Consider the following 14278-nt stretch of genomic DNA (forward strand, 5'->3'; position numbering starts at 1 on the left):
TGATATTCCCAAGGTGATTTTCCAAGAGAATGGGACAGGACAGAGACTTGGAACTGACACATGGCGTAGTGGACTGTGGTATCTGGATCGTGAATGGCTGGATTCAGCGTTGGTGTCAGTCGTAGAGAAAACAGGAGTAGGATCTAAAATGAGTGCTGAGAGTGAGTTAATGCTTCATCACCAGCGTTTGGGACACTCATCCTTTAGTGTTTTAGGTAGATTGTATCCTTCTTTATTTGAGAAAGCAAATAAACAGAAACTTGTGTGTGATGCATGTGAGTTTGGAAAGCTTACTAGAAGCTCTTATGTTAGTTCTGATCATAGAAGTTCTCATGCATTTGACTTGGTACATTCAGATATTTGGGGATCTTGTTCCACAAGTTCTATGAATGGATACAAGTATTTTGTTATATTTATTGATTGTTTCTCTCATGTTACTTGGTTATACCTGATAAAGAATAAGAGTGAAGTGTTTGGGTGCTTTCAAAACTTTCATAGGAATGTTCAAACTCAATACGGAGCAGTGGTGAAGGTATTGAGGTCGGATAATGGGACAGAATATACCAACAGAGCGCTTGAAGAATATTTGTTAACTCAGGGAATACAGCACCAGACAACATCTCCATACACACCAGCTCATAATGGGGTAACGGAAAGAAAGAACAGACATCTTTTAGAGGTTACTAGAAGCATGATGATCTCTATGAATGTCCTAGAAACATTATGGGGCAGGCAGTATTGACCGCAGCAGCGCTGATCAACAGAATGCCCTCGAAAGTGCTGGATTAGAAGCCTCCGTGTGAGATGTTGAAGAGAGATAATGGTGGGATTCTTCCACTTAAAGTGTTTGGCTGTGTGTGCTTTGTGAAGGATAACAGGTCATCTGTCGGGAAACTTGCTCCTAGAGCTGTGAAGTGCATCTTTGTGGGATACTCTGCTACTCAAAAGGGATATGTTTACTGGAGCCCGGTGAAGAAAAGGTTATTTGTGAGCATGGATGTGCACTTTCGAGAACTCGAGCCATATTACACCCGGAAGGTAAATTCATCCGTTGGTAACTCGCCCAATACTAGAAGTATGAGTCGAGAGGAGGAGAATAGTGAGAGATCGGTGAACAATGTGGAGAAATCGATTTCTGTATCGATTCCTTAGGAGGGAGAATTTGTTGAGGAGCAAGAGAATGAAGAAGAAAAAAAATTAAGACAAGAGGTGTTAGGCCTACGGTTCAGGGGGAGCTACTAACCTATAGTAGGAAGGGAAAGCAAATTACAGGAGCAGTACCTACAGTGCCACTAGTACTGTCAAGTCTCTTGCCAACACCTGCCCCGACTTCTGAGACACCTACACCACCACCAGTTTCATCCTAAGGTGATAACATGCCTCCCTACTCCTTTCACACCAATATCAATACGGAGGACTACTCGTAGTAATACGGGAAATCCTCCCGATAGATATGGTTGGGATCTTGCCTAGTTTGTATCATATTCTAACATCCACCCTGCACATGAGGCATTCATTGTATCATTGGACTCTGTTACTGTACCTAACAATTAGCAGGTTGCTAAGAAGGACCCAAAGTGAAAAGCGGCTATGCACGAGAAGCTAGGGGCTCTTGAGAAGAACCGCACTTGGGAGCTAGTAAAACTACCAGAAGGGAAGAGAGCAGTTGGATGCAAGTGGGTCTTTACTGTGAAGCAGAATCCAGATGGACAAGTTGAGCGCTACAAGGCTCGTCTGGTGACAAAAGGATATAGTCAGACATATGGCATCGATTATGATGAGACTTTTACACCGGTGACAAAGATGAGCACTGTTTGGACCTTAATCTCTCTGACAGTAAATGGTGGATGGAAGCTACACCAACTAGATATGAAGAATACATTTCTTCATGAAGATCTAGTGGAGGATGTATACATGGAGATACCACCAAGATTCGATACAGATCAGACAGTAAGGTTTGCAGATTAAAGAAGTCTCTCTATGGGCTGAAGCAGTCTCCTCGTGCTTGGTTTGACAGATTCAGAAGGGCTATGATTGGTATGGGGTACCAGCAGATCAACGCCGACCATACCGTGTTCTTTATTGGTATGGGGTACCAGCAGATCAACGCCGACCATACCGTGTTCTTTCGACGAAGTGGAGGCCACATTATCATGCTGACGATATATGTGAATGATATGATTATTACAGGAGATGACGAGAAGGAGATTGCCCAACTCAAAGAGAGACTGGGTAAGGAATTTGAGGTAAAAGATCTTGGCTTGCTTCGATATTTTCTTAGGATAGAGATAGCTCGAGGAGCTGAGGGGATTGTTCTCTCCCAAAGAGAGTATACACAGGATCTTCTCAAAGAGACAGGGATGTTATGGTGTAAACCTATAACTACACCGATCGATCAGAAATTCAAGCTGGGTGCTAAGGCTGGAGAGCCAGTTGATCACGATAGATACCAGAGACTGGTGGGCAGGTTGATCTATTTGAGTCACACACGTTCCGATATCTCTTTTGCAATGAGCGTGGTAAGTCGCTACATGCATGATCCGAGAAAGGGTCATATGGAAGCAGTGTACCAGATTCTTAGGTATTTAAAGAGTGCTCCCGGAAAAGGACTGATATTCAGGAAGAATGAACATATGAGCATTGAGGATTATTGTGACTCGGATTGGGCTAGCTGTGTTGATGACAGGAGGTCCACCTCAGGATACTGTATCTTTATAGGAGGTAACTTGGTCTCGTGGAAGAGCAAGAAACAGTCAGTGGTGGCAAGATCAACAGCTGAAGCAGAGCATAGAGCTATGGTATTGGGAGTCACGGAATTGTTATGATTGAAGAGTATGCTGGTGGAGCTGAAACTGGATCAATGAGCAAAGATGAAGCTGTGGTGTGATAACAAGTCAGCCATCAGTATCGCTAATAACCCAGTGCAGCATGATAAAACCAAACACATCGAGATCGATAGATTCTTCATCAAAGAGAAGTTGGACAGCGAATTACTGGAGTTAAGTCATGTTTCAACTAAAAACCAAACAGCAGATTTTCTGACTAAGGGACTTAGCTCAGTATATATGATTAGAGGATGTGACAAGATGGGCTTAGTGGATATCTTTCGCTCATCTTGAGGAGTGTTGACATATTAGTATAGTTAAGGGGGTTATTTGTAAGATGTGTTTGTAAGGGCCTATATAAGCCCATGTTATCTCATTAATAAGATTAGGGTTTCAATTCTATAGGTTTCCACCTAATTTTGATTAGACAAACTCTCTATTTTTGGTAATTAAAACAGAAAGATGGACACCTTTTAAGTTTTACTATTTTTATGTATGTTGGAACATCTACAATGGATTGTAATCCTTGCACCTCCTAACTTTCACCCTTATTATAATCAATATATATTGCATCCATCATCGAATTCTTGCATATTATAAATTTTATTTTCAAGTAATTAATGGTATTGAACTGTAACAAGTTTCAAGTATTTGTGTCCCACTTTTAACTTTCCCATGCGTCACGCGGGGGTTATTTGCTAGTTGTATTATATGTTCCCTGTTGATGGGTTGTCATATATCCAATGATCCATAAAGCCACTCGCTACCCATGACAGGGTAATGGGGAACGGACGATGGATGAAGATTTATTAAGTATGATTATTTGGATAAAATAAAATAAAATAAAATAACACGAATATTGAAATCGCACTCCTCATAAGAGGAAAAAAAATACAAATGTTGGACTTCACATCCAGGTACTTCACATGCCAGAAACTCAAATGCCAAACACTAGTTGCAATTCATAGGGTATGATTTCTCACAAATATTTCTCTTCTCCTCCCTCATATGGAAGGGACATCATTAATAATAGAAACAAAACAAAATCATAATCCTAACTAACAGATAATACCAAATAAAAAATTCTAACAAAATAAAAAAAATCAATCCTTCCTAAACAACAAACTCAATCCTAAGTAAAGATCTCAACTAAAAGAAAAAAAAAATCAAATCTTTAAAAAGAAATTCTATCCAATCTTCATCAAATCTTTTGCCAGATTCAAATCCGAATCTGTCCTGCATCACAGAGGCACAAGAGTCACAACCTTGAAGGATTGCAAGAAGAATCCTCTGGAGGTCATCATACATGACTAAAGCTTTAAGAGCGAAAGTAAAGAGAAAACAATTAAACATAAGCATGGGAATGATCCTCTTGTGAGGAAAAAGCTAAAAAAGTGTTCTCAACATTCCATAGATCAGTCATAAACTTAGCACTCATATCGAAGAGGTTGAAACTAAGGAGATTAAGACAATATTCTAAGTACTCCTCCATTATTTGTAACTATGATTCTTTCATTGTTGATGGGCATTACCATATGATGACTAAGGGAAATTATAACTAGATGGCTGCCAAGAATATGGAGACCCCTGCAAAGATAAATAAAAGAAAAGAAAAGAAAAGAAAAGAAAAGAACAGAGTTAGTTATTTAGTTCCTTGCATGATGTTTTCTTATCTGTCAAAATGCTTGTGCGGTGAGCACGGAATACAGGAACATGGACATGAATTTATTTGATTAAGAATCAAAAATCTTGCATGGTAGCTGCACAGATATGAAATCGCCATTGATAAGACATAGCTAGTCGTCATTGATAAGACATAACCCTATGGCCGACCACCATGAAGTTGATAAATTACAACATATGGTATTGTTGGCATCAAGGATGGATAAATGTCTGCTGGCATCAGTGATGATTGTGATTCTTGTGAATGTCATTTCAAGTAACCCATATGTTGGCACCATACTTGATGGACCACTCATGTTAAGTTTGTTTAAAATATTAGGAAGCTTATCTGAATTTGAGTAGACATTCAGGGCGAGACATGGGAAGGCAAAAGATTAGAATGTCTCTTCTTGGCTTCTACTTGCAAAACTTCCAATTTAATCTTCTTAGGCATAGTAGAAGTGCAGCTAAAGAACAAATCTCTTGATGAAGTATTCAACTAATTCTGAATGGTTCTGTTGTCAAATCTATACTACTTATAAAAGAGAATACCCATGTCAAAACTTTTGATTTTTTTTACCCTCTAAATTTTTTATAACTCAAAATTATACCATTAATTATAAAACTAATGATCCATAACCTCTCATTAACTATGTAATTATAAAACTAATGATCCATAACCTCTCATTAACTATGCACCTTTTCATTTTCTCAAATTATTTGGTCATTCACTAGAATATATTAATTCTCATTAACTATGCACCTTTTCATTTTCTCAAATTATTTGGTCATTCACTAGAATATATTAATAATTTACAATGATAACATAATTAGTGAATATATGATAATTTATTATAAAGAATTATTAATTATATAAATAGTAAAAGCCATTCATTTTATAAATTATTGCGCATAATTATAATTATTAATAATCGTTTAAATAGGGGTTATTTCTTTATGTTGTAAATAATATTATCTTGTTCGATAATTAATATCATCTTAGTAATAAGAATTTGGACGTCATAAATTAAAAATACTTTTATTTTGAAAAATTAATTTATATAAAAATTTTAGATCTTTGAAATTTATGAGACATACTTTTCTCTGCTTTTTCTCAAAATATTTGGCCACTCGCTATAATATACTAATAATTTATAATGATAATAAAATTAATAAATATATTATGATTTATTATAAAAGAATTATTAATTGTAATGAAATAGTAAAATTATTTATTTAATAAAATATTGTACATAATTATAATTATTAATAATAGTATAAATAGGGATTGATTTACGATTATTACCCTTTTTGATATTATAATATCGTCTTAGTCATAAAAATTGGACTTTATGAATTAATTATTTTAAAAATTTATTTTATATAAAAATATTGGATCCTTGAAATTTATGAGTCATGCACTTTTTGTTGGAAAATAAATATCCCATATATTTCAAGGATCCAATATTTTTATATAAAGTACTTTTTCTAAATAATAGTTTTTTTAGTTTATACCATTCAATTTTTATTACTAAGACGGTGTTAATTATCGAATAAGGTAGTATTATTTACAACCCAAAGTCATATAATATTAAAAATTATTGTAATTATTTAATAGCTATTGTAATAAGATATGTACATAACATAAGTATTTAATAATTTAAATGGTTTAATTATATCAATAGTGTAACTTAAACTAATGATTATATTATTATTTAATAATTATACTCCTAAATAAATTGTTTAATAATATAGTAATAGAAAATTTTAATTAACTATTAAATGTATGTTAATAATAGTATAAGTACTAATAATAGCATAAGTTAAAAAATTTTAATCATAGTGCAATAAAATAACTTTTAATAGTTATATGTAATTTATTAAATAATATATATAATATTAAATACAACAACATGTCCACGTGCAAAGCACATACATTATACTAGTAGCTTGAAACGGAAATCCACCTTTGATTTCTAGATATCTGACATTTCTTATTAAGTAGGACTTCATTTAGTAGGTAATTCTCATCTTATTTGATGCAAATTAGGAGAGCAAATTTGAGATTTAATTTAATTTGAAAGCTATGTTTTAGCAGTTTTTCTCTTTTTAAGTCGAGATGAGGCTAATATATGGTTTACTTTGAATAATAAACAAAACATTGATTTTCTATTGAAGCGTCATTACCCTCCATAAATTTCTCTCATAGCTCCCTCTTCTCCTCAACTACCACTTTGTCTACCCTTTCTAAATTCTTCTCCATTAAGGCCTCTCTATTCCCTCCATTTCCACATAAATAAGTTTCTCCTCTTTTTTCAATACTAATGTGCTCCTCCATTATTTACGTTCATATGCTGATGATTTAATACTGGAAATGAGTTTTTTTGTTGAAATACCATAAAAGTCATGATGAGAAATGAAACATAACGGATGAATTGAATTGAGAAGTACAGTACAAACAACAAGGACAGCTAAAAAGGGATTCAAGATCCTCTCCAACAACAGGTCTTGTGTTATAGAATGAAGCAAAAGCCAAAAAGATCAAAGCGCAACATGAACTGCATAACAGAGCCTAGAGAAGAATAAAATGTAGGAATGTGATGCAAAGACAAATTCAAAGATTTGATTTGATTCATATTGAAGCAGATAGAGTTGTTAGGATGTCAAAATTTTAAGATTTGATTTTATCTTTTAGAATTTGTAGATAGGATATTAGGTTCTAAAGGATTGAGTTATGTAGATATGAAATTAGATTCTATTATGATTTACATTAGAATCTGTTTCTGAAAATTAAAATTGTATTAGAGATAGGATTCGAACTCTATTTACAGAGTTGTGATCTTTATCATTATTATTATTTAACAAGAAAGAAAACTGAGAAAGAAAAGTAATGAAAATTTTAGCATGTGATTTTTTTGTCTAGTAGACATGTGATTTACCCGAATGTGAAGCCTATAGATTAGGTGTTGTGAATTATTCCCGCCTAGTCACGATTTATGTACTCTTTTGTTAGATCAAATCCCTCCTCCCAAATTAATCCTAGCCGTCCATCCAAAATACAAAAAACCAAAATAATCGACACCCTACACCCCCATGCAGATTTTGGGCTGACATCATCATCCACTAAAACAATCGATTTTAAAATTTTCCATACTATATTTTCCATTTTTCCTCCATAGATCATTCATTGAACTGATGCATCCTCGCACCCGTTGTTAGCTGCCGAAGCTTCATTGAACTTCTTTGTTAACACTTCTGACAAGGTCGCCAGCATGTTTGAACTCTGGTGATGCCTCCGGAATGCCATCCTTTCATCTTCATTACCCCCATATCTCTTAACTAGAAGTAATCTGTCTCCAAAGTGTTTGTGTTTTTTCTTTTTTGCTTATGGGGTGGGGTGGGGGGGGCTTGCACTCGAGCTCCTACCAGGCCTTAGTAATCTCCAACAAGCATCCTATTCCTCTGGCAAAGCTTTGAAGCTCTGATGACCTTTCCAAAGCCCGGCAAACCCGATTTCATCAACGATCTTTGCTGTTTGACGACGAGAACTCTATTCAAGTTGACTATCGCTATTATGCATGAGAACATGATAACAAAATGACGAGCAAGGAAGTGAGAAGTTGAGAAACAACTCAGAGAAGCAAAGAGCCAAAGAGATCCCTGAAGAAAATTTAAGGGAGAAGAGCAAAATAGTCAGATTAATATATTTTGTAGACCCTCGGTGACAGATTGATATATTTTTTTTTAACTTTTGATAAATTGGTATATTTTGTAGACTCTAACGTCAAATACCCCTTAAATTTGGCCAGAGTTACTGTTCCGGCCAGCGCTGACGGGATTTCTTGCATAAAACCCCCTCATTAAAACCTCATCATGCTCCTAACCCCCCTCCTCCTCATCCTCTTCAACCTCCCCCTCTCCCTCCTCTTCAACAAATCATCGTCATCATGATCATCATCAACAATAGTCTCCTCTCAAATCCAACCTCCATCAACAAATGAGCGTCGTCGTAATCATAACTATGGAGCTTCTCCAAATCATCAGGGGACAAACCCAACAAACTGCACCTATTTCTTCTTCTTCTTTCCCCCTCAATCCATCTTATTTTTTGAAATTTCTTGAAAATTTTCAGAAACTGTGCAAGAAATCATGTCATTCAACAAACCCAACAAAACCCATGTATAGATTTGAATGTTTTTGTAGAAAATTCATGCTTGAAGAATTCTCAACAAACACATCCTCTTCAAATCCTTTACGGATCAAATGAGCATGTATGGACCTCCCATTGTCGATATCTCCAGCATTTGCGCATGCTTGAAGAACGTAAACCGTCGCAAGCCCATCCATCTCGTTACCAAGCTCAACATACATCGATCGAAACAATCGTAAAGCATTGGTGGCATTGCCGCATCGCGTGTGTCCGCTCATCAACGAGCTCCAAGATATCACATCTCGTTCACACATTTCGTCAAACAACTTATGTGCATAATTCAAGTTCACAAATTTCACATACATGCTGAGCAAAGAGTTCTGCACTGAGGCTATAATTAAAAACCCATGTAGGTTTTGTCCTTCGTCAATGGCTTCCAGTTTCCAACAATCTTGAACAACAAGGATCAAGCATGAAACGTTGGGTTCAAAATTTGAAGCCCTAGCCTCCATGAACAAGCTCAGGTCGAGCTCATACTCCTCTAAACTCAAGAATCCATGTATCAAAGCATTCCACGCTACTGAATCTTTACACTCCATTTTATCAAAAAATCTCAACATAGAGCTCATCATGTTGCATTTACTGTAAAAACTAATGACTGAATTGCAAGTCGAAGTGTAAGAATCAAAACCCATCTTGACAACATCGGCATGAATCAAAGTTCCAAGTTTGCTGGATCGAATGTCAGCAAGATATTTGAATAATGGAGGGAAAACGTGAGAGGAGACTGCTGATGATGATCATGATGACGACGATTTGGAGGGAGAGGATGATGAGGAGGGAGAGGGGGAGGTTGAAGAGGATGAGGAGGAGGGAGAGGGGGAGGAGGAGGGGCTTAGGAGCATGATGAAGTTTTAATGAGGAGGTTTTATGCAAGAAATCCCGTCAGCACTGGTCGGAACAGTAACTCCAGCCAAATTTACGGGGTATTTGGTGCCAGAGTCTACAAAATATACCAATTTGTCAAAAGTTAAAAAAAATATATCAATCTGTCACCGAGTCTACAAAATATACCAATCTGACCATTTTGTCAGGGAGAAGATGTACATAGTGAAGTAGAAAAAACACCGCTTCAGGTTGCGCGCGGGGGGGAGGGGGGTTGAAATGGCAAATACAGGTTCCACATTTCCTTTTCCAAATTAAACATAACTCATCAGCTTGCACTGAGAATGAAAAAATGTAAAGGAGGTAAAGGATCCTCATTCAGAACTGTAGCCAGTAAGCCTATATGGCTTATCGTGAATAAAGGACAGCTTTTATGTTCTATTTTACTGGGTTATTGGTGAATGTGGAGTTGTATGTAAACAATAAGAATTGAATTGGAGGAAAATAACAAGGAAGTAGGGAATATTAATACTTGAAGCCGAGAACATTCTGGGATGTGTATATTATCTTGAGAGGAACATATGGGCACCAGAAATGTAGAAAACACTGATGAGCATCCAGGAATTGAATATGGAAGCAAGTCTAGGCGGAATATTGTTGAAATATCCAAGCATACTTCCAGAAACCCCACAAGGAAACCTCATGGAAAGGTTTGACAATTTTTAGGATCACCTGAAAAATTCTAATAGCCAAATTATAGCAATGCTCTATAAACAAGTTCTATGTTGCAAGTGTGATTGGGATAATTTGACCATCACCATCAGATATGTAAGATTATCCGCTGTGGGAAACCCAGTGCAGCAAAGATTATTATGCAACCTCATCAGTTGCATGACCTTGATCCAAAAAAGATGGCAACCCAGAATGCAAGAACACTAGATGCTTTGCTTCATATTAAATCACCAAAGAATAATAAGAAAATAAGCATATGAAGGCCACATGTTACATAAGCATCAACCGCTAGAATGAAACCAAAAGACCACCTTTTATACTCCAAATATATCTAGCAAGTGAGAATTGCTGTACTGATTGACATTCAGGGAAACTAAATGTTATTAAATTGATAACTGTTTATTCAAAAGCATACACAAACACATAGAAAACTACTTAATAGAAGGTCTCAAAAATATCATTGCGTGTGCAGTAATGATTTTGGGAGTAAAATTAAATAGATGTTTCCTGGATGCACGCCTCTTGCATCAACATAGCATGCAGAAATAGCAAGAGTTAATTGCAAATTGGGGTCTATCATCATTGTGCTGATAGACCCCCTATATTATTTGCCCAACTGTGGATAGACTCCTCGGTGCAACTTCTTTGATTCTTTTAATAACCAAAAAATTAGCAATTGGGGTCTATTCTCACTAATTACATCAGGTCTATCCGCCTCCTTGACTTTTTTGACTCTGCCAAGAGCCAAAAAATTCACTTAGGGGGTCTATCCGCACAAATAGAACTACATGGGGTCTATCTGCAACTGGCGAAAGTACATGGGGTCTATCCGCATTTAACTCAAACAAAAATAATTTACACAGTTCGTGGTTGTATATTTTTTGAGAACTAAACCATGCATAGTAGTATACAAGCCAGCTCCTGTTCTGACACTCAAGATGATTTCAAGACTAATGTTGTATAATTTTCTTAACAAACTTCCCTTCATGTTTTCTGACGAGAACATGTATATTATCTGGGGATTTTATCCCTTCATGAAGAGAAAAAGTAGTAGAAGATTAAGAGCTGAAGTTCTGGCAGGTAGGCAGGTACAAAGAGATCTTACTTGTTCTGTGAGGGACTTGATTACTTCCGTTGCAGCATTGCATTTTGCAGTTTCCTCTCCTGCCATTGCTGTGGCCTCCCTCAATCGCCTTGACGTTGTTTCCAACTCTGCTTCTAGGAGCTGACACTTGTGAGTTAGCTCTTCCACCTGCAGAACAATACTAAAGTTCATGAACTGTTCCATAAACCAAACATGTTCAGCATAAACAGTACTTAGCAAAAAAGAATACAGACAAAAAGATATAGTCAACAGATGACCTTTGAAGAGGCATATTGAAACTTTAAATACGACAACACTGTACATAAGTGAGATTTATAATTTATGTTATTTGCATACTCAATTTAAGAAGCTAATTGCCAATAAATATAGGAGAATTTTTTTAAATAAACATTTTTTTAAAAATAAACATTTTTTAAACATGAGCAAAATCGACCTTTTCAGAATAAAATTAGCAATTTCGACCTTTTCTGGCTAGCTCATCACTGCTGGCCAAAAAGAGGTCAAAATTACAAAATTAAACTTCGTAATTACATGGGACAACTAGTCCTGTGTAATTATAAAGCGCTAACTAACCGCGAAAAATACACGGGACTAGCAGTCCTGTGTAATTTTCGCCCATCATAGACCCACCCGTGACCCTCTTTCTCTTCGTGACCTAAACTCTCTCTCTCTCTCTCTCTCTCTTCTCTCTCTCTCTCTCTCTCTCCCTCTCTCTCTCATTTCTCTCTCTCACTTGCCCCAAATTGGATTGGTTTCGACCGCCACCCCCAAGTCGCCCCCAAGTCCACAGTCATCGCCGCCGCCGAGTCTGACAAGATCAAGGTGAAGATTTTCTACTTGTGGTGCAATTTATTTTTTCTATTTGTGAAACTAATGAGTAATGAGTGGTATGGATGGATTAGGTTAGAGACTTAGGGTTTAATTGGGATATGAAAAATGGTGTTTGGAGATAGATTAGGCAAACCACATTATTGGGATTTAATTTTGATATGGATGGATTAGGTTAGAGCTTAATTTGATGAATGATATAGATGGATTAGGTTAGGGTTTAATTTTGATATGAATGATATGAATTATATAGGGTTTAATTTTAATGTGTTTTATGAAATTTGTGGTTAAATTTGTATTTTTAAATGTGTTTTATGAAATTTGTGGTTAAATTTATATTCATTTATGAGTATTTTGGCAATAGATATGGATTGATTTAGAGTTTAGGTTTGATTGGGATGTGAAATTTGTGGTGAAATTTTTAAGTTTCATTTTATGAAATATGATGAATAATGTGGTTTGGCGATTGATTAGGGTTTAACAAGAATTAGGGTTATAATTTGATTTTCAATTGAGAATTTGATCTCAACTATAATACATTATTTGCATATGACGAAGACAACGACAAGCACATAGCAGAAACGACGATGAAGTCGGATATTCGCAACATGTAGACGATGAAGCCGGACCGTCACAACTACAAACGCAACCGAATAACGAACTCGTCTAAGCTCGGGATCGTGGAGCTAAAGGACAAAGACAGAGGAGGAGGAGAAGAGTTATTGGTTGTATATAAACTAATCATTATCGTTATATACTTTGCAAACCTATGTTGATATGTTTATTCTTTTCTTGGCTTTATTCCAATACGTACTGAGGTAGTATGTGAAGTATACTTGAAATTCCAATATGTGTGGTGTGATGAGAATGGGTAAATTACGATATGTATCGATGTGAGACGGTTTTTGGATTTGTAGATGAGTTTGTGGTGTGATTTGTGGTGGGAATTTGAAATGCAAATGTGGTTTTTGTTAGTTTTATTACGATATATATCGATGTGAGATGATTCTTGGATTTGTACAGGAAATACACAAAATTGGAGATGGTTTTTATTTTTACAGGAAATACACATGCACATAAAACGTGCACATGAACTGCCCAGAAAATGCACGGGACTAGTAGTCCCGTGCCTTTTGATTTTTGGCCCAGGAAACGCACGGGACTACTAGTCCCGTATAAATCGATTCAAGTCTGCAAAGTGTCTACTCAAAAACGTGACTAGTAGTCCCGTGTAAATCGATTCAGCTACTCGAATCTCTACTAAAAACACGGGCATAGCAGTTACCCACTAATTACACGGGACTACTAGTCTCATGCAATTAAAAATCAAAACTTAGCAAAATCGACGGTTTTCTGTCCATGTGGGCAAAAAACGGTCGATTTTGCTAAATTTTTTTCAAAATAGGTTGATTTTGCTTATTATGTTTAAAAAAGGTCTGTTTTAAAATTTTCTCCATAAATATAAGAGGGAATGTAATACCCCAATCCTTGAGAGGGTGATCTGATTAGTATTAATAGATTTGATTAGAATACTCATACCACCAAGATGCATCTTCTTTTCGGGAACCCAACTCTTAGAAACTCCAAAGTTAAGCGTGCTTGGCCTGGAAAAATTCTAGGATGGGTGACCCCCTGGGAAGTTTTTCAGGGAGCGCGTGAGTGAGGACAAAATGTGCTGAAAAAACATGTGGTAGTTTGTGAGGCCAGTCCATCAGATCTAATAGCGTACCGACTCCGGGATTCCGGGGCGGGACGTTACAAATGGTATCAGAGCAAAGCCAACCGGAATTGTGAGAGCTAAGTGCTATGCGGCGTAAAGTGCTACGTCGAGAGGACGGGAGCCACCTCTTGAGGCCGTAGGAATCACCTCTAGAATCTCACACGGATGATACGGTCTTGGATGATATGATTTGGCACAACGAGGACGTTGTGAGTTTAAGTGGGGGAGTATGTAACACCCCAACCCTTGAGAGGGTGATGTGATTAGTATTAATAGATTTGATTAGAATACTCATACCACCAAGATGCATCTTCTTTTCGGGAACCCAACTCTTAGAAACTCCAAAGTTAAGCGTGCTTGGTCTGGAGAAA

General features: G+C 36.5%; 1 protein-coding gene across 1 annotated transcript in view; it reads right to left on the reverse strand.

Annotated features, from left to right (window-relative positions):
• The window catches only part of LOC109830210, a 53695-nt gene that overhangs the window by 11495 nt on the left and 27922 nt on the right, over window positions 1–14278 (reverse strand). Inside the window, exon 7 of the mRNA XM_020397407.1 lies at window positions 11360–11506. Within this exon, the coding sequence (XP_020252996.1) occupies window positions 11360–11506 (147 nt within the window). The remainder of the gene's footprint in view (window positions 1–11359; window positions 11507–14278) is intronic.

This window comes from Asparagus officinalis, chromosome 1, assembly GCF_001876935.1.
Source record: "Asparagus officinalis chromosome 1, Aspof.V1, whole genome shotgun sequence".
Taxonomy (NCBI): domain Eukaryota; kingdom Viridiplantae; phylum Streptophyta; class Magnoliopsida; order Asparagales; family Asparagaceae; genus Asparagus; species Asparagus officinalis.